This window comes from Synchiropus splendidus, chromosome 3 (assembly GCF_027744825.2).
Source record: "Synchiropus splendidus isolate RoL2022-P1 chromosome 3, RoL_Sspl_1.0, whole genome shotgun sequence".
Classification (NCBI taxonomy): Eukaryota; Metazoa; Chordata; class Actinopteri; order Syngnathiformes; family Callionymidae; genus Synchiropus; species Synchiropus splendidus.
In genome coordinates this window covers 30,681,251-30,705,475 of record NC_071336.1, presented here as the reverse complement: position 1 = coordinate 30,705,475, position 24,225 = coordinate 30,681,251, and the positions used below count along the sequence as shown (strand labels likewise).

General features: G+C 44.4%; 3 protein-coding genes across 4 annotated transcripts; 2 read left to right on the top strand and 1 right to left on the bottom strand.

Annotated features, from left to right (window-relative positions):
• The first annotated feature begins 4,239 nt into the window (after positions 1 to 4,239).
• LOC128755636 (delta-type opioid receptor-like) lies at positions 4,240 to 13,129 on the top strand. The gene is made up of 4 exons (XM_053859494.1): positions 4,240 to 4,359; positions 4,482 to 4,735; positions 9,449 to 9,801; positions 12,165 to 13,129. The coding sequence occupies exons 2-4, from the start codon at positions 4,503 to 4,505 to the stop codon at positions 12,689 to 12,691; spliced, it is 1,113 nt and encodes a 370-aa protein (XP_053715469.1). The 5' UTR covers positions 4,240 to 4,359; positions 4,482 to 4,502; the 3' UTR covers positions 12,692 to 13,129.
• Positions 13,130 to 17,142: 4,013 nt separating this feature from the next.
• On the top strand, positions 17,143 to 20,126 carry chmp5b (charged multivesicular body protein 5b). The gene is made up of 8 exons (XM_053859293.1): positions 17,143 to 17,302; positions 18,373 to 18,477; positions 18,851 to 18,897; positions 18,965 to 19,058; positions 19,144 to 19,215; positions 19,296 to 19,404; positions 19,673 to 19,785; positions 19,863 to 20,126. The coding sequence occupies exons 1-8, from the start codon at positions 17,234 to 17,236 to the stop codon at positions 19,908 to 19,910; spliced, it is 657 nt and encodes a 218-aa protein (XP_053715268.1). The 5' UTR covers positions 17,143 to 17,233; the 3' UTR covers positions 19,911 to 20,126.
• fastkd3 (FAST kinase domains 3) lies at positions 19,930 to 24,095 on the bottom strand. Of its 2 annotated transcripts, XM_053859292.1 has the most exons (7): positions 23,988 to 24,095; positions 22,255 to 23,721; positions 22,086 to 22,171; positions 21,636 to 21,810; positions 21,503 to 21,575; positions 21,106 to 21,220; positions 19,930 to 20,336 (listed from the first exon to the last, which is right to left on the bottom strand). In XM_053859292.1, the coding sequence occupies exons 2-7, from the start codon at positions 23,696 to 23,698 to the stop codon at positions 20,238 to 20,240; spliced, it is 1,992 nt and encodes a 663-aa protein (XP_053715267.1). In that variant the 5' UTR covers positions 23,699 to 23,721; positions 23,988 to 24,095; the 3' UTR covers positions 19,930 to 20,237. The 2 variants fall into 2 exon arrangements, 1 of the variants encoding a protein (XP_053715267.1); XR_008414150.1 differs by lacking the exon at positions 19,930 to 20,336 and having other exon boundaries at positions 22,086 to 22,169.
• Between the last annotated feature and the right edge of the window lie 130 nt (positions 24,096 to 24,225).

The window sequence follows — 24,225 nt, the reverse complement described above, 5'->3', positions numbered from 1 at the left end:
CGCTTGGTTCTGAGTGCCCTCCACTATGAAGCGCCCTCCAACGAAGAGAAGGGACTCGACGTCCCTCAGACTTGGGACAACACTTCATGACGTCACACGTAAAGACATTGTGTCATTGGCTGCCGTGCTGTGTTTTGTTTCCTGCATATCCAGTGTTGGAGACGTTTTGGAAATGGCAGCTCCAACGTTTCTGCAACCTCCTGCATCAGCGCTGATCATCTCACCTGGTTTAGTGAATAAACAGAGAAGAAATGGGCGCAGCCGTTATGTTGCGGCGATAGATCTGTTAGAGGTATGAGGATGCTAACATTAGCCTGGATGCTAGCCCGCTGTTGTTTGTTAAGAAGAAATAAAAACATACTGTTACATACATACATGTTGTATTGTTCATGTTGTCAGACACGGTCGACCATTTGGGTCGCTAACGTCAACAAACGGAAGAGTAGTCCTCGTTACTAAAATGTCCCTGTTGTCGTACCCCGTAACATTGTTTTTAAATTAGTACTTTGGTATCCTGGAATTCTATCCAAACTTCATCTTCCCAAGGGCAATATTGAAATAAAATGCATATTAATTCAATTATTTTTATCAGTTTCGCTTTATATATCCACTATTTAATATCGTTACTTACATTTAATCTTTTTAGGTCTGTTTTGTCGTGGTATACAGTATATTATATATATATGTTAATATATATTTTGGATTTTTTTTTTCATGAGAAACTGGCCCACCAAGTCATTTTATGTGGCCCTGAAGAATTTAAATATGAATAAATATGAAATCAAAACTTCTTTTAAGTGCACCAAAAGCCACCTCTAGTGCATGTCAGTATTGTGTTTCAAGTTGCGTTGATCGACAGGCTGTTTCAACTCTGGTGTGTCTTGTGTTGTCAGGTGTTAAAAAAAGGACTTCTCGGAGTCCTGTGACTTGCCCGGCAGTCGGGAACCCCAAGAGGAAGCCTTCACCAAGATCTTGAGTCAGGATTTTCTTTGTGACAGCACTGACGTATGAAGCTTACTGAGGCGTGTCTATGCGGAGGATAGACTGGAAGACTCACCAGAAACAAGTCGAAGAAAGTAACCATTAGTTGAACAGCTTGCTTCACGGATGCAAGCGTCATGTCACTTGAGTACTGCAAGTTATAGTTCAGAAAAGTTTTGAGCTCCCTGAGCTTGTCTTAGAGTTCACTCTTCAAAATATTGAACCCTTTCCAAATGAAACATTTGTAGAAGGAGCTTTGACTTTTCTGTTTTAATGACATCATGACAGAGCAATCTACATAATGCCTCACCGTGGGTAAACACCGCTTGACCTTTTTCACTCCTGTGAACGAACAAAAATGAACCTTCTGAACGAATGCTGAATGATGGATTTTTAAAGATGGGCTCATTCTCTCAAGGTCACCTGTGTTGCGGACATGAAGCATGGATATCAAAGGACAACAAATCCAATCAAACACTGGATATCAAAGTTAAGCTCTAATACATGAGGAACTAGGAACAGTTCACAGTAACTGGAGCTTCTTGGTGGTTGGAAAAACAGGGTTGGGAGAAGGAATTGTAGCTGCCTGCTCCAGGCTCTCATCCAAGGTCACACCACGCAGCTACTTCCATCCATACATGAATACATATCTCCCACTCTGTTCCAATATCTGCGATGACAGGAAACTGCATATTTAAATACATTTTCCTCCCCTGAGTCCTGCTCGTCAAGGTCACAGGTTAACTGAGACTTCCAATAGTGATTGACTCGCACCCACAGACCTGTCCAGGGCGCAGCCAGCCTCTGGGCCCGTGTAGCTCCCTCTGCAAACTGGGGAATTTAGAGGGAAAATGGAGCACGGCTGGGAAGGAGGAGAAAAGATTCCTCCTGCAGTAAAACTCAGAATCAACAATGACATCAATAATGCGCGCATGAAAAGCCTACAGTTAAATCCTTTCATCAGATAAGCAATTAAAGTAAAAATGACTGAATTAATAATCACTTTTAGTGCGGTAAATCAGAGAGAAAAGGTTGCTTTAGTCGTCAACACCTCCACATCCTGGATTAAAACTAATCCCAGCAGGCAGCAGATGTGAGAAGCGTTTCCTCGATTCACGTTATTGGCCTCTCTGTGATGCGTGTGCCGTTACATAAAAGAAAATCGTCGTCTTTCTAATCTTCAAACAGCTGGCCTGTGATTCAGCTTTGACTTCTGTGTGGAGAAAAAATGGGAATAAAAGCTAATTACGTATCGTGGAGATTAGTGTGTTTGTTTCCTTTTCATGGGAGGAGTTGCTCTTGTGAACCAGAGAGCGATCCTGTCCTGATGGTGTCAAATTTGAATGTGACTCAACAGCATTGAGATTCAACAAGATGGAAAGCAGGAATATACACCAGATGGATGGATGGATGGATGGCTGAATGAATGCAAGTGATGGATGGTTGAATGGATGATGATAGATGGATGGATAAATGAATGGGTGAATGGATGCATGGAGTGATGGATGGATGAATGATGGATTGGTGAATGGCTGGATGGATGGATGTGTTAATGGTTGGATGGATGGATGGAAGAATGATGGATGATAGATGGATGGATGGATGAATGGGTGAATGGATGCATGGAGTGATGGATGGATGAATGGATGGATGGATGAATGGATGGATGGATGGATGGATGGATGGATGGATGGATGGATGGATGGATGGATGGATGGATGATGAAGAATGATGGATGGAAGAATGACGGGTGATAGATGGATGGATGCATTTATACATGGGTGGCTGGATGGGAGAATGGATGGATAGGAGGATGGCTGGAAGGAAGGGCAGATAAATGGATGGAAGGGTGGGAGGATGAACATATTCTGTCCTCTCAGTGTGTACTTTCTATGTCTTCACCATGTTGAAGATGAAGAATGTATTGAAGGACGGGTGGAAGTGGTTGTGTCATCATTGGATGGATGGTATAGAATGGGCAGATGGATGAACCTGTGTCTGCTTGGGAGAAACAGACAGAGGAGGACATTAGTTTGACACACAGACGGATGGTGCTCACCCAAGTGGTCTTTCAATCAGGAGAGGAGCGGCGAGTTTGGAGGGAAAACCAAACAAAGCAACAGATAACAATGAAAGAAAGAATCCACAAAACTTAGCCAACAGATCGTGGGGAAATGAGGAGGCCACTTGAGTTGGGATTCACACTGGTTTCACATGTGACATGTAAATGATGTGAACGTGCGAAGCGTCTTTGGACACAGCACCATGAAGAAGCAAGGCTTGAAGAATGGTAGGAGGATGGATGAATCAGTGGCTCCACGGCAGCGGGGTAGAGGGTGGTGGGGGGCGTGTAGATTGATGAATGGATCAATGAATGGATGAACCAATTGCTAATTCATTGATGGAAGGCGGATGAAGGATTGGACGGACAGAACAATGGATGGTTCGTCGATTGAATGCCAGGATGGATGATGGAAGAGGTAAAGATGGATGGGCTGATGCGTGGATGGATGATCAGGTGTTTAATCTCTGCAACATTATATGTGAGCAACACCTCTAGCACCCCATGTGATGGATGACCACTGGGATCAGCAGTCATCGCTGGTCATCTGAGAGACTCTCACTTCATAAATGTGCGGAGCTAATAGTCCAGAACAGCAGCAGCTCTCTGTGGAGCTGACTTTATTTATTTATATATTTATTTTTGGATAGAAGTTGTTGAGAGTTGGCGCCACACTGGAGGCCACCATTAGCAGAGGGAGAGCTTGAGTTACCAGGCTTGTGACTGAACTGCCGGTTAATGAGGAGGATCTCAGTTTTTCAGCCTCCAAAGTGAATCTGTGCCGAGCTCGGGACCAAATCAGAGTTCAACCTGATGTCTGAGAGGGAAAGAAACTTTGTTTGAAAGCATTAAAAGGATGGCGGAAGGTGCCACGATTCAATCCCCTGATGTGGCGGTTCTGTTTTAATGTTGTGTAACTGTGTTTCATTTTTAATGGTGTTTGTTATTGGCCGAGTTCATTTTTTTTACAAGTGTTGTGTTGTTAACTTTTTATTTACGAGTGAGTGGAAGCGTGTGTGCATGTGTTTGCAGTCTGTATCTGTGTATTACATGAGTGTCCTGTGAATGTACGCAGTTACAACGGTGTGCTGTCGATGTCTTTCCCCGTTATTTACGCGTCTGTGCGCGTGTTTCTGGCAGCGAGCGCGCGCATGGTCTCCACCACCGCGCGGCAGTGCGCGCCCCCGCAGCAGCCTCTCCACAGACGCGCGGTGGTGTCCACAAGTTTTCACGCGCCGAGAAATCACCATTTTTCATCAATTTTAAGAAGCAGTTTTCACAATTTTCATCTCGCGGCTGTTTGGAATCATCGCGAGGTGAGTGACATTTACCGCTACGTTGCCTGTCACGTTTGTTTATGTCGGACATTCATATTTCACGGACACCGGAGTCTTAACGTTGGATATGATTTATTAATGTTGTTTAATTTATACGACAGGGGATAAATTTAACAGCAAAAATGGAAAGCACGCCGGTGGAGATCTTCAAGGAGGACAACAAGTGCCTGAGTCTTGGAGACTGCCCGGTGAATTCTACAGCTTTATCGGCGCCAGACAACCGGAGCCTGAGCCAGGACGAAGGCTGGGAGCAGGAGAGCATGTCCCCCATCATCCCCATCATCACGGCCGTCTACTCGGTGGTGTTTGTGGTGGGACTGATGGGCAACTGCCTGGTCATGTATGTCATCATCAGGTGAGCTGAAGTTCCCCATACTGTCGATAAATCTCTTTATTATTTCTAAACAATTTATTTGGCATCGTAAATGTTTGCACAGTTTCTGAAGTTAAAAAAAAAAGATGGCCTCATGAACAGATTTCAATTACTTCTCTGTGCACAGCAGCTGGTTTATGTGCTATAAAAATGTCTTGATCGGCGAATATTTAAGAGCCTTTTACTCTCCAGAGACACGTTGATTTCCTTAACATTCGCATGCTTCCAGCTGGAAAATTATTAAATCAGATCTGAAAATTATTAAATCAGATCTGAACTTTTAATTGAGGCTTAGTCGCATTCATAATTCTTCAATTCATTTGCTGTAATCCCCTGTCCACTGCTGCTCTGGCTGAGGGTTGTTCCACAGTCGGAGTGGACGTGTGTGTATCTCTACCCGGAGAGTCCCCTCTGAGGAGTACTGGGACCCTGCCTTACGACAGCAGAGCCGTGACTCGTGTTCTAAGTGAAGATGCATTGACTTTGAGCCAGCAGATGGTTTTGGGGACACCGAAAGAAAGGGTGATTTTAGAGACTTTCTTGACCACCATGTGCCCTGCTATGGATGTCTTCCTGTCCAGGGTGTCCCCAAGCTCCTGTGAAAGAATGAATTTGGTAACAGCTTGTATGACCTCAGAAAGAACAGTTACAAAATAGTAGCATCAGTATACAGGATTTTCAGACAGACTTCCCAATGTCCATCGACCAGGGTGTGATGGACGGTCACTTCTTGCAGATTTTTCCCCCCGGTTCACTGACAGTTATTACATCAAAGAAGCAAAAAAAGTTGAAATACTCACAGTAAAAGGCTTTCATAGTGTTTTGTAAGTTTCAAGCTTACCTATACTTTCTTCCCATCAGCCCGAAAACAAATATGGTGCCCACAAAAGGCCTGAGAATCGGTGAATTTCAATCTAATTCTGTGAACTTTCTGAGGTGAAACACCATTTTCAGGGAAACTAGTATGATAGCACCAACATTATGCCTTTATAAAGCACTAATGACTGGAAATGTAGGGGGTCATGATGAAAAAACATTATTAATCCTGTACAGTATGATCATGTATAGTGTTTTTATTGAAACATTCTGAAAGATGTTTGTTTGAAATTGAAAAGCCTGGATAGCGTGGAATGCAATGATGTCAAAATATCGTAAAGTTTGGAATAGTATGGAGCTGTTGTAACAAGCTCCTCCCATCACAGACCAAAACAAAAGCCATGCTAATACATTCTTAGCAATTCGGCTACAAACACTGTTGCCTCGGTAGATGGTTCAGCATGGAGACAAGTAACGTACCCGAGCTAAACGTGCGTGGGATGTGTGTTATGCAGTATAACTGATGACCCACTGCAGCAAGAGTTGGACTACATCTGCTAGCTAGTACCGGTGGCTAGCTTAATGCAGGTTGAGATGCTAATCTGTAACCTGTCGTGATTGTCATGAGTCAGTTGGAACCCGAAATACACGTAGATTAAAAGTTTTCACAGAGCGCTTTTGTCACAAGGCAGAAAATGGATGTTTCAGCTTTTCAAACACAGATTTGGTGTCCTTACAGTACTTAAATACATGTTGCTGAAGCATCACAATGCAAACCTGCGCCACTGTCAGTTAGCATCAGAGCTAACCAGAGCTATCATTTCTTAGTTCACTATGGAAACATTTCTTTTGTCATACATCAGTGTTTATCATTTCACTATTTTCCAGAGCGTTTGAAATTGATGAGTTATATTTATACTGCAATATCTAATGTTGGCATGAAAGGATTCAGATCATTCAGTGGTAGGAATGTTAGGCCATACAACACCCACATCCCTCCTGATCCCTCTTCTGTGGTTCAACCAGGAGGTTTGTGCTGTGCATGTCCGAACTGTTACTTACTCAAGAGGCAACAAACAATCTGGGGACATCATGGGAGTCATACCTGTAGATTTTTGGACACTGGGAGGAAACCAGAGTGCCAGAGAAATCTTGCACGAGCCAACATTCTAACGTGACTCTGGAAGGACCCAGGTTTGGTCCAAACCCAGACTTTCCTCCATCTAGAATCCGACTCAAAAAGACCTTTCTATTTCTGCCATTGCTTCACAGTGGTCACCATCACTTCAGTTTCTACTCTAAAAGGACCCAGACTTTCCTCCATCTAGAATCCGACTCAAAAAGACCTTTCTATTTCTGCCATTGCTTCACAGTGGTCACCATCACTTCAGTTTCTACTCTGAAAGGACCCAGACTTTCCTTCATCTAGAATCTGACTCAAAAAGACCTTTCTATTTCTGCCATTGCTTCACAGTGGTCACCATCACTTCAGTTTCTCCTGACCCGGGTCCTCACCGTCAATTGGAGCTGGTTCTAGAACTCCTCAGTGACAGAGTGTACATGACATGAATATTACTTTTCCGTTTGACTTCTGGTCACATCTTAATAGATTCCCGCTTCATCTCTCCAACACTCACCTGCTTGAGCTTTAGATAGTTTCCATCTGTAGAACCAGGTTTTTCGTCCTCAGGTGCACCAGAAGCCAAGACTCCCAGAATCCCCTGTGGACAGGTTCACGTGAAGGCAGTGAGCAATTATACCGCTGCATATATTCGCAAGGGAAATATCACCTTCATGACAAACGCATCTCATTTCCAAAACAGCTTGTCCTCTGTACCGCCACGTGGAGTGACAAATAAAACAATATTCTCTTTATCAGACGCAGATTTAAAGAGTTTTTAAGAGTGTGATGCGGCCACTTCGCTCCTCATCACTCTCTATGATGACAGTGAGAGAGTTAGTCTTGAGTGCTGCTCTTGTGTTGGCTCCGTAAATCAGACTAATGAGCCGTCGCTTGTGTCACTTTTATCTCTTTCCTATTTAAGATGAGCAGGATTTACTGTTTATTTGAAAGGTAAATCGACTTTGTAGATCTTCTTGCTGCTCAGGTCGACATACCGTGCTTTTTCAGCCTCAGGTGTGTCCAATACTTGGCCAGGGGGCCAATATCTGCTCATATGTTCAGATTGATGAGCATCAGTCGCGTGACTTGGGACTCACCAGGTTTGAGCTCCTGAACCGACACATCCTCACTCCCATGGCGCTATGTATTGATGTTGGGAAAGTGGACTTTTGCGTCCTATACCGATGCCGAAGGCAGCTTCAGAGCCGTTTGTTTACACTGGAGGTTTTCAACTGAAGCACGTGTTCCGCCTTCCTGGCGCCGTGGGCAGCGCGAGACGGAGGTTGGGGTTAGGTAATTCATGGGATGACGCTTAACAATGTGTCAAATGCTAATTTAAGTCCCTCAAACAGCCGTGCATTTCAGTCACCGTGACAACCCAGACTCCTCCACATACTAGGCATGTCAAGTGAGAAGTAAATACTGTGAACTATTGAAGAAGAATTGGTCATTAACAATAACCAATTTCGACACCAAGGATTTCCTGTCAAATTTTATATTATATTTTTAAGGGCCTTCTTTGTTTTCTGGAAAACTTTGTTTGTTTGTTTATTTGTGCAGTTAAAGATGTTTTTTTTATTCCATAGTTTGTAATACAGAATTTGGCATCAATGAACAATCAAAGGTATTGGTTATTACTTTAGTTAATGGATACTGACAACTATAACTTGTTTAAAAATAAAAAGTAGCCACAGTGAGGGGAAGGAAAAACAAAGAGAGATAAAGAATGGAAATGGATTCATCTGGGGCCTACACACAGGTAATGAATCTCAGGTGCACACTGTAGTCACCTTCCAAGAAGATCTCACTTGAGCTCGCTGACCTTCTCGTGTAAACATATATTTGTTTCTTATGTCACAGCACTATCTTTGTAGAGAAGAGGTTCTTCCCTGTGGTGAAGAATGAGCTGAGCCAAAAGACAGCGCTTTTTTTTTGACAGAATAGATTCTCAAAGTAGAGCCAAATGATGAAGATCAGTTAGTCTCTTGGTCGCCTCCCAGGTGAGGTGTTCCAGACATCTCCACAAGGAGGAAGCCCAGACAGACCCAGGACACGCTGGAGACAATACGTCTCTCTCAGCTGAGCTAGGAAGGCTTTGGTCCTCCCTCAGAAGAGCGTTAAGTGAAGTCTCGGCCTCTTACTTCACTCTCATGGATGGATATTTCCTTTTGATGTACCGCCCCCGGGTCGAGTCGCCCACCATTAGCATAGACCTGGCGAATGATCTTTTTCATCTTTGATGGATGAAGTATGAAAGTGGACCTTTTATTATGGTTCAAATTGAACTGCCGAAGCAAAAAAAGAAACATAGTCATCAGTGTCACATGCCGGTTATTAGCCACATTAGCATTAAAAAAAACAAGCATCAGGTTCTTTGAGTTTGAAGTACATATTGTTGTGGCGGGTGCTTGAGTTCTTAAAGATGGTAATGTAGATGAACAAGACTATCAACAGTAAATGCATGTTGATGGCAAATACAGAGATAAACACATTTGTTGTGATTGTGTTGGTTCCTAATGGGCTGACATGTGTTTCCATAAATTAGAGGCGTTACACGTGGAGCATTTCTCGCTCTGACTGAGTGGTAAAGATGATTACATGTGAAACTGATGATGAACCTTGAGTCTGAAAAGCGTCATTACATATTCTAGGCTTCGTCGTGCACTAATGGCTGATGTTTAATTCATGGGAGGCGGCAGAAGATGATGGACAGTTCATCATCGCCGGCTTTACAGAACTGCCCTCCTGTGCGACAGGTACACAAAGATGAAGACGGCCACCAACATTTATATCTTCAACCTGGCGCTCGCCGACGCCCTGGTCACCACCACCATGCCCTTCCAGAGCACCGACTACCTGCTGAACACCTGGCCTTTCGGTCAGGTGGTCTGCAAGGTCTTCATCTCCATCGACTACTACAACATGTTCATCAGCATCTTCACTCTCACCATGATGAGCGTGGACCGCTACGTGGCCGTCTGTCACCCGGTGAAAGCGCTGGACTTCCGAACTCCGGCCAAAGCCAAAATGATCAACGTCTGCATCTGGCTGCTGTCTTCGGCCGCGGGGATCCCGGCCTTTGTCCTGGGAGGCACGCAGACCAACAGTGGTGAGTTGTGTTTCCACTCTTGCCTCTCTGTTACGATTTATCGGCTCTGTATAAACAATAACACTTGTGAGAGCTCCAAATTTATATAAACATTTCAAGAACTTCACTTGCACATTGTTTCATGTGCAAATGTTTATATTCCTCTGGGGAGAATGAAACTTGAAAGTCTATGTCTGTTTCAATCTTAACATCCAATAGCTAGCAACTTCAATGTTAAGGCTGTGTCCCATATCTCCCCCTAACACTAGCACTTAACACTAGCTCTTGGTTCTGAGTCCCCTCCACGATGTGCCCTCTGACGACCAAGTGACGTGAAGTGATTGACGTCCCTAAGAATTGGGACGCATACTGAGTGTTGGAGACGTTTTGGAAATGCCAGCTCCAGCGTTTTTGCAACCTCTTGCATCGGTGCCGATAATCTCTCTTGCTTTGTTGGAACCAACGGAGAAGAAATGGGCCGAGCCAAAGCTGGCTTCGCCGCCATGTTGCGGTGACAGATCTGTTAGAGGTATTAGGATGCTAACGTTAGCCTGGATGCTATCCCACTGTTGTTTGTTGAGAAGAAATAAAAACATGCTGTTGTACATCCCTGTTGTATTGTTCATGTTGTCGAACACAGTAGACCATTTGACGCTAACGTGTGATACAAAGTCAACAAACGGAAGAGTAGTCCTCGTTCCAAAAATGTCCTTGTTGTCCCATCCAACATTGTTTTGAAATAAAATACTTTGGTATCCTGGAAATCTATCCACACTTCATATTCCACTTGGTTTCATGTCAGCTCCGGAGCTCCCTCGAAGGGATCATTTCAAGTGGTGAACGGCGAGTGCCCTCGGTCTTAGGAGTATTGGGACACACTACACTGACACATGAACGCGCAAAACCGAGTGTTAGGTGAGAAATGGGACACAGCCTAAATCATCAAGATGTTGGTTGCTTCCCCTGTGGATGTGCTGATGGATGTGCAGGAGCTAGAAGAAAGACTGAAGGCGAAGGGTAATGGACGGTCTAGAAGAGAGGAGACAGTTTGACTGGGAGCCAAAGGAGTTGCGGGAGAACAGGCGTGGTATAATTGATAGAAGAGATTTTCTGTAATGTCAGTGGCGCTGAACTAAAGTGGGAGACCAATGAGGAGTGACTTGCGTTCAGGAGGAGATGATGGTAAAGTCAAGAAAAGCTGTTACACAATAGAGACACAGAGGAGTTATCAATACCTAGGAATCAATGGTGAAGTGGGCTTCAGTTCAATATAATTGAGAGTTGGGGTTTGATTTTCCTTTAGACCGTCAGTGCGAGGAAGACAGATGGGTGGATAAAAGGGAGAGCATGGCGTCATCTGCATAGCAACGGACCTGAATCTAAGGCACAGACGGACGATGGGAAAGCGCAATGACCTCATTTGCAAGGTCTTGGACTGGCCTCGGAATTGACAGCTTTTAGACTCAGCCATGATAGATTTGGGATGTGGACCAGTCAAGACCACAGCTGCTGTCATTTGTTTTGAGAAACATCTACCTGTACCATGGCATTGGTGTCCAGTATTAAGCTTGGTTGTGGCAGAGTTCTGCCACGTCAAAGTCTTGGTCATGACTGGTTCTCGGACTAGCTGAAGCAGGTTCTTCTTCTATGGTCATGTCCCATCACAAGCCTCCTTCATCATGAGCTTTGTTGGTGGTCTACCTCTCTTCCAGCTCACATTCGTGGTCCACCACTGTTCTCTCCTCTCCATGTGCTTCCCTCCCTAAACTTTGTCTCCCAAACTTCTCCCTCTGAGAGACTCATTTCTCATCCCTCCCAACGATGACCTCACTCTCTCTGACTCCCCTGACTCTGACTCTCCAGAGTCTCTCACCGTACATCTTGGAAGTGTGCAGTTCTAAAAAGCTTCTCCTTCTCTCTACACTCTGATGCTGTGGACAATGAAGTAATCAAATGCTGATTGCGGTTTCATCCCTGCTTAACAACACAGAATAATTTCAGTTTCCTCCAATCATCCAGTGACAGGCAAATGAGCAGGAGAGCTGCTGTGAAGGTTCCAAGTGCCTGGGTTTAGTGCTAGACAGAGGGGGAAAGCTGTGTAGAAGCATATTTTATCTCTCAAGTGCTTCTTTCCAAAGTGACTGATTTGTTACATTTGCACAAATGATGAATTGTAATAGCAGGAACCCGAATTTTCCATCTCCCAGTGCAGAGACATCCATTAGTGACACGCCATCGTCCGCGTGTGGATGATTCAGACAAAAATGCTTCCACCTGAGTGCAGTTCCATAACAGCGCGGCAAATTATCCCGGAAAGGTTTTGTCCAGGGTCAGAAGGTGTTGTCAGGGAGGGGTTGACTTGTGCTGTGCTTCCCTCCCCGCAGACATCACCGAGTGCGCGCTGCAGTTCCCGGAGCCGTATGTGTACTGGGACACGCTCATGAAGATCTGCGTGTTTGTGTTCGCCTTCGTCGTGCCGGTGCTCATCATCACCGTCTGCTACTCTCTCATGGTCCTGAGGCTGAAGAGCGTCCGCATGTTGTCTGGCTCACGGGAGAAAGATCGCAACCTGCGGCGCATCACGCGGCTGGTTGTGGTGGTGGTGGCTGTCTTTGTGGTGTGCTGGACCCCCATCCACATTTTCATCCTGGTCAAGGCGCTGGTCAGCATCCCCGAGACTACCGCCATCATGGCCGCCTACTTCTTCTGCGTGGCCTTAGGCTACACCAACAGCAGTCTCAACCCCGTCCTCTACGCCTTCCTAGACGAGAACTTCAAGCGCTGCTTCAAGGATTTCTGTCTGTCGGCTAAGCTGAAGGGGGAGAAGGTGTCGGGGAGTAAAAAAGTTCCCATGGTGCGGGAGACCGCCATCCCCCTGCAGAACCCTGACGAGACTAGCAAGCCGACATGACTAGCAGTGGAGCTGTCGTCCGTGTCCCTCATAGGTAAAGAAGACTCACATGACCTGGGGCTGACCCACATCACTTCAGCATTGTAGACTCTCAAGTCATGTTTGGAATTACTGCAACAAAATCTATTCACCATTTCTTCTAAGCCTCTGAAAACCCTTCATTTGTAACACATGGTCATCGCCCTGCGTTTTATCTAGTTTTAGCATTTTAAATATGGTTGATTGCAATGAGATGTATAGGACAGCGGGTGGCAGTATGTCGCTGCGTGTTCTGTGCCAGAGAGAGTGATGAGTCTTTTGTAGTTTTTCATCATCAATTCCATGATCCATGACCCAACATTTCCTGAAGATTTCCCAGAAATCCGTTGTTATGTTTTGGAGTTGTTTTGCCAAAAGACAAACAAAAACAACTGCCACTCTTGGACTCAGGAATGCTAACAGACTAGTTAGCCAAGTGCATGAGGATGTGATATATATATTTGAATTAATGTTTGGTTTTACCAACACAGTAACTGTATCACAACATGAACTTTTTCTTTGCTCGTATCATGAATCCCGACTCCGCCCCACAGATCATTCTTCATGGTTCCTGTTGCGAAATCGCCGACGGTGCCTTTAACAGTCCAGGATGTTAGCAGACTCTGTAAGCACATATAAACTTTGATACATAATTAAACACGCCAGTGGCGCTCGCATGATCCACTGCCTGCTCTGAAATCAATGTTGCAAGTGAAAAATGTGCTGACTCATGCAAAGGTCTACAGACAGGGGCTTTTTGAAAGATAAAATCCTGGACTTGAATGTGCATTAAAAATTGACAGAGGGCTCAAACTTGAAACCTGCAGCGTGCAGATTTTAAGGTTGTTAAATGTACAGTATCTATCTGGCTCACATCTGCTGTATATTCTAGCTTAAAGTCAAACTCAAAGTGTTTCTGCTCTTCGTATTAACGTTAGTACATGTGTTGTAAATAGAAGTTCAAGAAAAGCACACAGGTGTCTGTGATCTGTAGAGTAGCATGTTGATGTCGTGTTTGCAACATCAGCTGCTTGATGTTCTTGCTGCTCCCTGTGCCGTCGAATGTATGAAATTTGACGCTGTATTGTACAAAAAGAACAATGTCAGTATGAAATAATAAAGATTCACCCTCTCGTGCTTTGTTTATAAGGAGAACTGGCTGAAAATGATCGACAGGGAAACTCCTAATAAAAGGCTGCTCATATATTCTTAAAGTTGTTGTGACTCTACAGTAACGATGGAAGTTGTTGGCTTTTTTTGATCAATTGTCTGTAAGCACAGGTGACTTTAACTTCTGACGTTAAAAGTCAGAATTCTGCCTTTTTTAAGTGAGAATTCAGAGGGTTTTTTTTTCTTCACTGGCCCTAATCCTCTTCCGTAGCTTTATCTGAAAAAATTGCCAAGAATTCTGCTTTTTATCACCAGTCATTCATGGAACAATGTGAATGACAAACACAATGGCCTGTGTTTCAAGTACCAGCACAAATTTTGTAAGAGCTGATGCTGTGTGTTTTTCTGTATATTGAATTTATCTATATGTTGAAGAAAATGGGAAGTGAAAAGATATCAGTGCTAGAAATGTGATGTGTTTAAAATTCAAACTTGAAACTTCGATGTTGAAAAAACTCTTGCAGGCCTCCCAAACAAAGGGGATATCTCAGCCATCGCAGCAGATTCTGCAAAAATAAGCACACCGTGAGAATCATGAAGGTTTCTTCCATGACCGACCCAGTTTTCATGTTTCTACACTAAGTGGTTTGCGACAGATTGCGAGTTGAAAATGAGTTAAATGTACCCTTTTTCCCCTGTGATCCAGGTCCTCGGCTTATAATGGCAGTCAATGGAGTTGAAACCTGGGTTTGGCTGGACATGTGTGAGTCTCATGTGAATTCTGACTGTGTTCCAGGTTTTGACAGCACATCGTACAAGGGAGGACAAGTGCGTCTACAAATCCTTTTTTCTCTAACTTTGGCTTCACTTTTCTCCACTGCTGGAGTCTAGGGTGCTCAGTCACACACACTCAATTTCACCTTTTGACCGTTGCTCGTATCGCTTCAGGGTGATTTGATGAAAAACTATGTGAGTTGGCTCAGACGTTTTCAAGCCCGAAAAACATCAACGTTTCAGTCGTATTAAATCATCTGTATGGTATTCTGATTTTGTTGCCTTGCTTGTGTAGGTAAATAAATACAACCCCGGTTCACTTGACATAATTTTCGTGCATCTCTGTCAAGTTCCCTTTTAAACAATGAAATTGCCTTGTTTTTTTAGTGAACTTATGCAAATTTAAAAATGATAAAGAACCAGACCTTTGATACCAGAATGTACATTTCTACAATTCACTTGGCTAACAGAGAGAATTTGACTTATACTTATATTCAATATTTTAAATCATCTACAACAGGGATCTCAAACTGATCCACGAAAGGTACATAGCTGTATTGTTCAAGATATTAGGGCAGTTTTTAAAATACAAATAGAATCCAGGCAATGCAACCGTAGCTCTGTATGGCAGCTGGTGTTCCAGGGAGGAACTGCAGAATGTGACCCATTAATCCAGTACTTAATCTCCACAGCAACTCATAACTACAAAGGCACTCAAGAGAGAGCACATCTCCACCCAGCTACAAATTTACACCCACATTGTGATTGTTTTCACCTCATACAATACATTTATTCTATGCATATAATTTACACTTGAAATATCATTGACCACAATGACCTCAATCGGACAGCAGGTGGCAGTATAATGCATTCGAAATAATGAGCCGTCAAAAAAGTATGTGCTCCACCAAGCGCCACCCAAATTGATTGCACTTTCCCCATTTCCAACCTGTCCTGAACATCTCATTTATTTGCTTATTTATTTTGTTATTCTGTGGACAAGCACAATCTGATGTCAAATATGCTGATGGGAGCACTTTCTTATTTGTGGATGAGAGAAACCAGGGAGACCTGCAAACGTGAAAACATGTTGTGACGTCAAGCGAGTGAGTCCTCACGCGCTCGTAGATCTGGAGTTTCAATGTCACATCTCTCATGAAATAGTGTATTTTTTATTGGGCCCATGTTTACGCATCTGAAGAGCAACCGCATAAAGGAATACTGCAGTTCAACCTGCCTCAGGTCCCGTGGTGAAGTCCAGTTGGGATTGAGGGAGCGGCCATGAAAATGTTTTCAGCACTTCTTTTTAAACGAGATGCTTTTATCCTGTTGGATTTCAACAAACCAGTATTGATCCTCCTGTTGTCGTCACTTAAGTGTGTTGTGTGATATGTTAACCTCCAGGGATGAAGAAAGGTGATGGAACTCAAGACTGAACTCTGCAGCCAGGGATGAGACCAAGAAGTCTGATGGTAGTTTAGTGAAAAAAAGAACACATCGTCTGTGTTTTTGTTTTTTCAGTGGAAAATTAGATTTTTTTGTTGTGAAAATACAATATTAAAATATGTTGATTTTGGCACGTGTATATGGAGCACATGGCAAATGAAGAGGGTTTGGAGAAAATGTGTAAGATATACTGCGCTATAAATGTCTGAATCAAAATCGTTTTATAAGCGATTTGCTCTCATCTGGACGTAATGTGGCAATTCTGAAGCTGAGCAGAGCTGCGTGTTTCTATCGGCTCGCAGCGCCCTCTAGAGGAATGTCGTGACACCTCTCAGAAAAGGTCCTCCAGAATCCAAAAAGCATCACCTTGTCCTTTTTCTTTTTCCTTTTCTTTCTGAAGAATGTGAGGAGCGATTCTCTGGGGTGACGTCTGTATGATAATCCTAGAATCTTTATAGTTTATTCTCAGTGGAGCAGGGCAGACGGACCTAATGCATGTTGTATTTATGTCAATGCCAAAGGCAAAGATCAATAGCAAGTCCCATCAAAACAAAGATGCGGGTTGAGGACAGCCAGTTGTTGAAGCTCGAACATAGGAAAAGTGTTTGTTAAAAAAAAAAGTGTACAAAGTAGTATTGATTTATATATTCATGAAAGAATCTGCAATTATAATCAGTTATTTCAGCAGTTCTCTTTTTCAATAAGTCAGCAAGACTTGTGATGAATATAATAATTGACAATAATGACGGAATAATAAGAAAACAAGGCAAAAACTGTCAATGAATAGAAAAGTAAATGTTCTCAAACGGCTCTGAGGAGTTTTTCTTATCTAGTATTTGAATAACAATTGGTAAATAATTTATGTTAGAATAAAAGAAAAATATTTGTTATTGAGAACAAAGTCGCTAACGTGCTTGGATTAGTAACATCCCTCTTATGTTATTCAACACAGATCAAACCCTTTATTTAGTCTGTTCTCGTCGATTATTTAGTGGTTTGTCCGACCTGTGGCATTTTTATGGTGACATCTTTTTTCTCTTTAAGTGGGCGAGGGCGGGCAGGCCCTTGTCACGTGACTTCCCTGACGTCAGCGGTGGCCGTCCTTCTTCCGGGTGTTTTTCCACAGCTGCTGTGACTCTGACAGCGAACAAACCTAACTTTTCGTCGTGTTCGTCGAGACGCGATTTTAGCGAAATGAATCGCATTTTTGGAAAGGGGAAAGCCAAGGGGCCTCCACCGAACCTCAGCGACTGCATTGGAAGCGTACGTATGATAGTTTTGAAACTTTTTAAAGGCGAGTAAACAAAGATGGAAGCGATCTGCTAACTCGCTAGCGAACTCGAAAACAACACCTGACGCCAAACTCGCGCCTGTTAACCCAAACAAGTGTGTTAAACTTCTGTATCAAATCCGTCTTTTCTCAGCCGGTGACATTTTGAGACACTTCCGTGTTGTTGTCCAGCAACCGTGGCACAACAAGTGGAGTGTGATTACGCTCTATGAATCAGAATATTTCACATTTCTTAGCGTCTAGTCACAAGAAACATAGAAGAATCTCAGTGAAGTGGCTCCCAACAACCGGTTTAGCTGGATACCATGCAGGGCAAGGCTCGTCTTTGTTGGCTGACGTTGACTTGGTTGTTGTTATGTCATTCATTGATCAAAAATACCTGCTTGTTATGAGGAGACCTCAGTCATAAACCAGTTCCAGACAGCTGATCATGAGAGATGAAAACAAACAAACAAACGAACAACAAAGGCTTCTCGTGTCTCCTAACTTGGTAATGGTAATCTGTTATGTTTGTGTCATGTTCGGAATCTGTCAATTGGGTTTTGCAGATTCCCATGCCTTCGTGGATCAGTGGCTTTGCCTATGTAGGCGGTTATCCACAGCTTGACATACAGAGAAGGTCAGAAGGACCCAGTGGCAGGAAGGAACTGGGGACATGACACAACAGACAGTGGTGAGGTGTGCGATAGGTCAGACTAGGATTACACAGGGATCATCTCTCACGCCCGTCTCATTTGCATGGGAGATCGAGCAGAGTCTCTGGACAATGGTGTGTGAGATGTAGGGAGGAATAATGCTCCTATCCTTTGAATTTAAATGATTCTTTTTATCAGCTGGCTCAATAAAGTTGCATGTTTTTCCAGGAATTTTCATGCTGTGGTCCTTTTACTCTTGATAAACTTCACTGTGAGGGGCGTCAACTTGTATATACACGTTTCAAATCTATACACTTTAAATCATATCATCATGAGGCTCAACATCTTTCTGGTTTATGAAGTGCTTTCTCCTGTATGAACCACAAGCTCTTCCTACCTTCTTTAAGGTTGATTCCAGAGCTGAATCCGTTGACAAGAAGATAGCCAGACTAGATGCAGAGCTTGTGAAGTACAAGGACCAGATGAAGAGGATGAGGGATGGGCCCTCGAAGGTGAGTCCAAGATAACCTTTAAAATGCTCTGTATTCTGACATTTCTAACCCATTGATACAAGTTGGAAACCTACTTGAGGTCAGGCTTTTAGCTAGGAAGGCATCTGGGCGTCTGCAGACATGGAAAAAAATGGATTCCCGATTCTCGACCGTAGCGTGGCCGGCAGATGCCGCCATATACCAGCGTAATCTGGTGGCCACGCTACGGTCGAGAATCGGGCGTCCATTTTTTTCATGTTTTGCAGACGCCCAGACGCCCTCCTGCTTGAGGTTACACCTCAGTCATATCTTCTTGTGCTGCTGTATGAGGAATATAACCTTACTACTTGGAGCTATCTGTTCATCACCTTCTTACCACAATCTTCTGTTTCAGAACATGGTGAAGCAGAAAGCCATGCGAATTCTAAAGCAAAAGCGAATGTAAGTGTGTTGTTGTCGTGAGTGGCGTCGAGTGTTGTTGATGTGCTTCCTGTGTTGGCTCCTGCAGGTATGAAGGCCAGAGAGACAACCTGATGCAGCAGTCGTTTAACATGGAACAAGCAAACTACACAATACAGACCCTGAAAGACACGAAAACAACAGTGAGGTTTAATTCTGACATGAAAGACTTGGTCACTGGACGCACTTCTTTCGTAGCCAATGTTTCTTTTATTTGAATTTTCATAGGTGGATGCAATGAAGGTTGGGCTGAAGGACATGAAGAAGGCCTACAAGAACATCAAAATTGACAAAATCGAGGTCAACATTCTTGCTCTGAAAACAGTAGGCGATCCGATGGTGGGGTGGATCAAAATGAACCTTTCATTTATCACACTCAGGATCTTCAAGACGAGATGGAGGACATGATGGAGGACGCCAATGACATCCAGGAGGCGCTGGGCAGAAGCTATGGTACTCCAGACATCGATGAGGACGATTTGGAAGCAGGTCTGTGTCTTTTATGCAGGTCCATTCCGAGTGGGTGTGATAGGGGCCTTGATGCGTAACTCTCTTATAGACCGATAAGTCGGTGGGTTACTAAGGAAAGTTTGTAGTTTGATGTCCAAGGTGCCAGACTGAAAGGAAGGTGATGCTTTCAGACTCTGAAATGTCGATAAAGATAATTCCTCATGCAGCATTTGAAGTTAAAACGTTGCATTTTGCACCACCTCATGACCATGCATTCGATGATGTTTCTGCTGCACTGCGTGCTCAGAGCTGGACGCGCTGGGAGACGAGCTCCTGCTGGACGACGACAGCTCATACCTGGACGAAGCCTCAACTGCTCCCTCCATCCCCGAGGGTTTGCCGGGAGAGAAGTCCAACCGGGTACGTAGCTGTCTCTGGATGTTTCTTTCCGCCCTGATCCATGGTCTCTGACACCAGGTTTGTTTTTCACTTCCCAGGACGGTGTCCTCGTGGATGAGTTTGGTCTTCCACAGATCCCTGCCTGATGAGAACACTCCTGCTTTTACATGTATTATACCTTTTTTATTTATCCACCCAACACACCCTTCAAGATGACCTCCTTTGCTGACCGACAAATCATCGAATGTGATTGGGTTTCTTTTGCTTTAGCCTCTTCTCTTGTGCAAGGATTCTCAGAGACAATTGTACAGTTTCTACAGCGTCGACTGCATCTCTATAATAAAGGACATATTTTCAAATGACTCCTGTCTTCATCAATCCTCCACTCAACATTCACAAAATTATTTTATTGAAAGTGAAGCATTAAAACGTGATGACAGTAGGACGTCTGCAGCGCTGGTGTGTCTTCGTCTTCACCAGCTGAGTCTGTAGCTGTGAGGGAAGATCTTCTTGTGCAGATATTCCACCACTTTGTCCTTGGTTTGCAGTTTTTCAAATTCATAGAAGGGAATCTGGAGGAAGGAAACATTGCTTCATGTTATGATCAAATTATCGAATGTATGAAACAACCTGTTCCACCTATTGTCAATGGCAAAACATTTTGACCAAGAAATGATATATTGCTCCATCGTTGATCTACCGCAGACCTGGGCAAAGTGCAGCCCGTGGGCCATATGCAGCCCAAATGCCTGTATTTCTGTGGCCCTTTTAACGTCAGACTAAAACTATAACTGATGCATTCTCATTTTTCTGGCTTTTTTGTTCTCTTAAATATAGCATGTTCTTGTTTCAAGACTAAATTTTTCCTCTTATCATTGGCCATTTTTGTGTTTTTCTTGTTCTTCAAAATACATTGACAGAATACTGAAAATATATTTTTAAATAAATTGCCTTTTTATCTTGAACGTCTGGTCCACAATTACGTTGATTTATATTCAAATTAAGTGCAATTGTTTTCATCACATATTTACACCTCATACTATCCTTACTTACATTTCATCTTTTTTTGTCCTTGTTACCCAAGTATGCATTTTGGATATTTTTCCGTCATGTTTTGTAGTCATCGCTGTCGTCCTTTTGATGACGGCCCATCACAACAGTTACTGTTTCTAATGTGGCCCTCCACCTCTGATCGACCTTCATCTCAGTGTCTCACTAAGTTCCTTGAGTGTTGCCAGATGCTTCAGTCACCAAATGTTTTACCACTGTCTTGCACATTGAGTGTTCTACAGCTTTCGGTTTAAAAACGACGTGCGTAAATGTTAATAAATGAAGTATGACCTGGACCACTTCGTATCCAAGGAGCCTCAGGTGTCGCTGCTTGGTGGCTTCTTTCCCGAGCAGCTGCCTGGTGCTGGACGTGAACCTCTCCTGCCCGTCGATGCACAGAGCGATCCTGACAATCAGATCAGAGAACTCGTGCTTGAGCCCTGTGTGCTATGAACCACGAGCAGTTCCCTGCAGTGCTGAGGCAATATCAAACTTGTAGCTCAATCACACAGATCTATTCTCAGTCACTTCTCCATCAGTTCATACAACACGGACGCCACTAGCTATAATGTAATAAGCAACATTTTAAAGTCACTTATCCAAATGTTAATAGTACAATTTTTAAAATGATTTTGTGGTGAAAACGTCAACATGGACAGAAGTGTGAAATAGCCGGTTGAAACTGCACCTTTTGAAAACCTCGGCATCATCTTGACTGGCAGGCAGCACGTATCCTTCTTCATCCAGCTTGATCTCCACATCTGGAAACAACGATTCCGTGTGAGGACACGGAGCGTCCAGTAGAGGTGCGGGTTGCTTACCGAGTGTGTAGCAGTACGGCGTCAGAACTCGAGAGCCAAAGTGGGAGCGGTACCCAAGCAAATCCACCAGTCCCACTTTGACAGAGTTGTCCAGTTGGGGATGCACAGGGGTCTCCAGGTGTTGTCCTGGCGAGAGGAAGGACTTGACATGGTACTTGGGAGGCAGTTTGGGCCCCTAAACAGACAGAAGATTGGCTTTACTTTCGGACCTTTGAAGAGCATCTAGTTGAAAGTAGTGATGTTCAATACATAACGGAGGAAAAGGATCTCAATAGTTTAGTGACTATTCTTCAAGTTCCTGTTAAGGATATACATTACCTCAGATTACTTAAGTATCAAAAGTATCAACATTTTGGTTTGAGAATCGATTTTAGAGAATCAAGATCCAGTATCGGAGGTATCAATATTTCAGGATCGATCAGCACATCACCAGTTGAAAGTCTTGCCTACCGTGTAGAAAGGACACTCCAACTTGACCGTCACGTAGAGCTGAGTCAGCTGGGCCAGCGCAGTCCGGTTCATCCCAGCACCTTCCTCTGAAGCAGAGAGGATTCCAAGCTAAATGACGTTTCAAGGGTCGTATAATGAGTCAAAGGTGGAGACAGGGTGATCATTCTACCTTCCAACTGCTGCAGGAAGAAGCTGCTGAAGACTTTGGAGACGTAATTGACGGGGAATCTCTCCACCAGGATGCAGGAGTGCAGCAGGTTCAGCAGCGCCCGCGGTTGGAATTGAGAGAAGCGAGTGCGTAGGATCAGCTCCACCTTCCCGAAAAGCTTGACTGCATCCGGAGGAAGATAGCCTAACTTCCCAAACCCCCTCAACTGCCTGGACACCTGGCTGGTGCTGTAGTCTTCCGCTCGGTACACAAAACTCTCCGCAATGGCGTCGAACACCTGCGTGGAGAGGATGTTCCTCCGGCTGAAGAACTCTACCACCTTGGTTACCGTTTCCGGATCCGATGTGAAGGCCATCTTGGGGGCAATTCTCTCAATGGCCTCGACAAAGTAGCGGTCGCTGTGGCCGAAGTGCATGAGCCCCTCAAGGACTTGGTTGAGCTCGGCATCAGAGAAGTGGGGGACATGTCTCACCGCCTGCTTGCACAGACTGATGACAAGAGGCATCACTCTGCTCTGGTTTAGAATCCTGAGAGTATTGAAGAGTCCACTGACTGCAGCTGGGTCCATGCTGTGTGCTGCAGTCACTGCCTGAGTGTGCATGGCGTTTAACAGCTCTCTGCACTTCCCTTCTGCGTCCACGCCTCCTTCCAGGAGTCTGTAAACCGAAACCAGTTCAGCCGGGCTCCAACTGCTTGGCTCCTGCTGCTGGATCTGCTGGATCACTTTAGACAGCAACACAGAGTCCGGACCGCTCATAGCCTGTGCGGCCCGACCGAGATCACACAGCGGCCCGACAGCCATCCTCCCCCGGTCCAACCTCTCTTGGCTCTCGGACACCAGGTGCACCATCAGTGAGCTGGAGGGGTCCAGAAAAAGGCGAGTGCAGGCCAAGAGAGCAGATGCCAGACCAGCATCAGTGAGTCGAGCTGCATCTTGCTCCAACTGCAGACACAAGGCCCGGATGGCGTCATTTTCCAGTACCGATGGGTCCCTCAGAGAGTTCCCTTCCCGCTCCAGATCGGCCACTCGGTGTAGAACAGCAGCCGCCATGGTGTCTGACATCATCTCCACCGACTGCAGCAGTTTGAAGACCAGGCGGCACGAGGCGCATCTCGCTAGACTCTCCTGAAACGCCTGCTCCTCAGCAGTGGAAGGTCTATGCAGCTGGGTTAAACAAAACCGTGGGATGGAGTCTCTGTGGAGTCCTACGGAGCTGCTGGCGATGAAGGAAGGTTCCCTGACAATTGAGGTGAGGCTCCTGTAGGACAGATGAAGCCTCCTGCAGCCCTGTTTTTGGATGCAGCTAGCGGCAGAACTGCCTAAACATGTTACACAGGGTCCTTTAGAGAGACGCAGAAGCCTTGTGTATCCAGTCGGGAGGTAACGTTGGACCCCAAACTGTCCGACAGGAGTAAGGCTCTTCAGAAAAACCTTCTGAGCCATGGCCAGGTCCTCGTCCACTCAGGCTACACCGCAAACACACAGTGAGTGAATAGGAAGTACTTAAATTACATGTTACCGAACGATCTCGTTCAGAAGCACAGAACAAAAACATTATTTCATAACTTCTAGATGGTTACCAAACCAACCTTGAGTTAGCATTAGCAGTTAGCATCATCACTCAGAAACCGCGCTGCATAACATTTAACAGTTCCAGTTTACAACTTCAACACGGCAATCCATAACAACGCGTAAAATACGAGCGTTGGATTTTTAAATCAGGAAATGTCACCTGGAATCATCTTGAATAGAGTGTCAGAGACCGGCTGACCACATTCCGAGTGGCAGCGGAGACAGTGACTCTCACGGGCTTCCGTATGAGTCATGAGGACACGTTCAGTGTTTCCTGTAAAAGTGTAAATTAGCTAGCGCCACAACCGATGGGGTTGAAAATGACTCACTACATTGCATATTCTATAAATGTTCTGGTTTACGAAGAAAAGATCATAGTAACATATGTGAACAGTGTT

What these genes read in the sequence shown, in the direction of transcription:
- chmp5b (XM_053859293.1), top strand. Translation starts at nt 17,234, where the DNA reads ATGAATCGCATTTTTGGAAAGGGGAAAGCCAAGGGGCCTCCACCGAAC. An exon ending in TCAGCGACTGCATTGGAAGC is followed by an intron (nt 17,303 to 18,372) that starts GTACGTATGATA and finishes ACCTTCTTTAAG; the next exon opens with GTTGATTCCAGAGCTGAATC. An exon ending in TGAGGACGATTTGGAAGCAG is followed by an intron (nt 19,405 to 19,672) that starts GTCTGTGTCTTT and finishes CTGCGTGCTCAG; the next exon opens with AGCTGGACGCGCTGGGAGAC.
- fastkd3 (XM_053859292.1), bottom strand. Translation starts at nt 23,698, where the DNA reads ATGGCTCAGAAGGTTTTTCTGAAGAGCCTTACTCCTGTCGGACAGTTT. An exon ending in CTTCCTGCAGCAGTTGGAAG is followed by an intron (nt 22,172 to 22,254) that starts GTAGAATGATCA and finishes TCTCTGCTTCAG; the next exon opens with AGGAAGGTGCTGGGATGAAC. An exon ending in TTGGATACGAAGTGGTCCAG is followed by an intron (nt 20,337 to 21,105) that starts GTCATACTTCAT and finishes TCCTTCCTCCAG; the next exon opens with ATTCCCTTCTATGAATTTGA.
- LOC128755636 (XM_053859494.1), top strand. Translation starts at nt 4,503, where the DNA reads ATGGAAAGCACGCCGGTGGAGATCTTCAAGGAGGACAACAAGTGCCTG. An exon ending in GTCATGTATGTCATCATCAG is followed by an intron (nt 4,736 to 9,448) that starts GTGAGCTGAAGT and finishes CCTGTGCGACAG; the next exon opens with GTACACAAAGATGAAGACGG. An exon ending in AGGCACGCAGACCAACAGTG is followed by an intron (nt 9,802 to 12,164) that starts GTGAGTTGTGTT and finishes CCCTCCCCGCAG; the next exon opens with ACATCACCGAGTGCGCGCTG.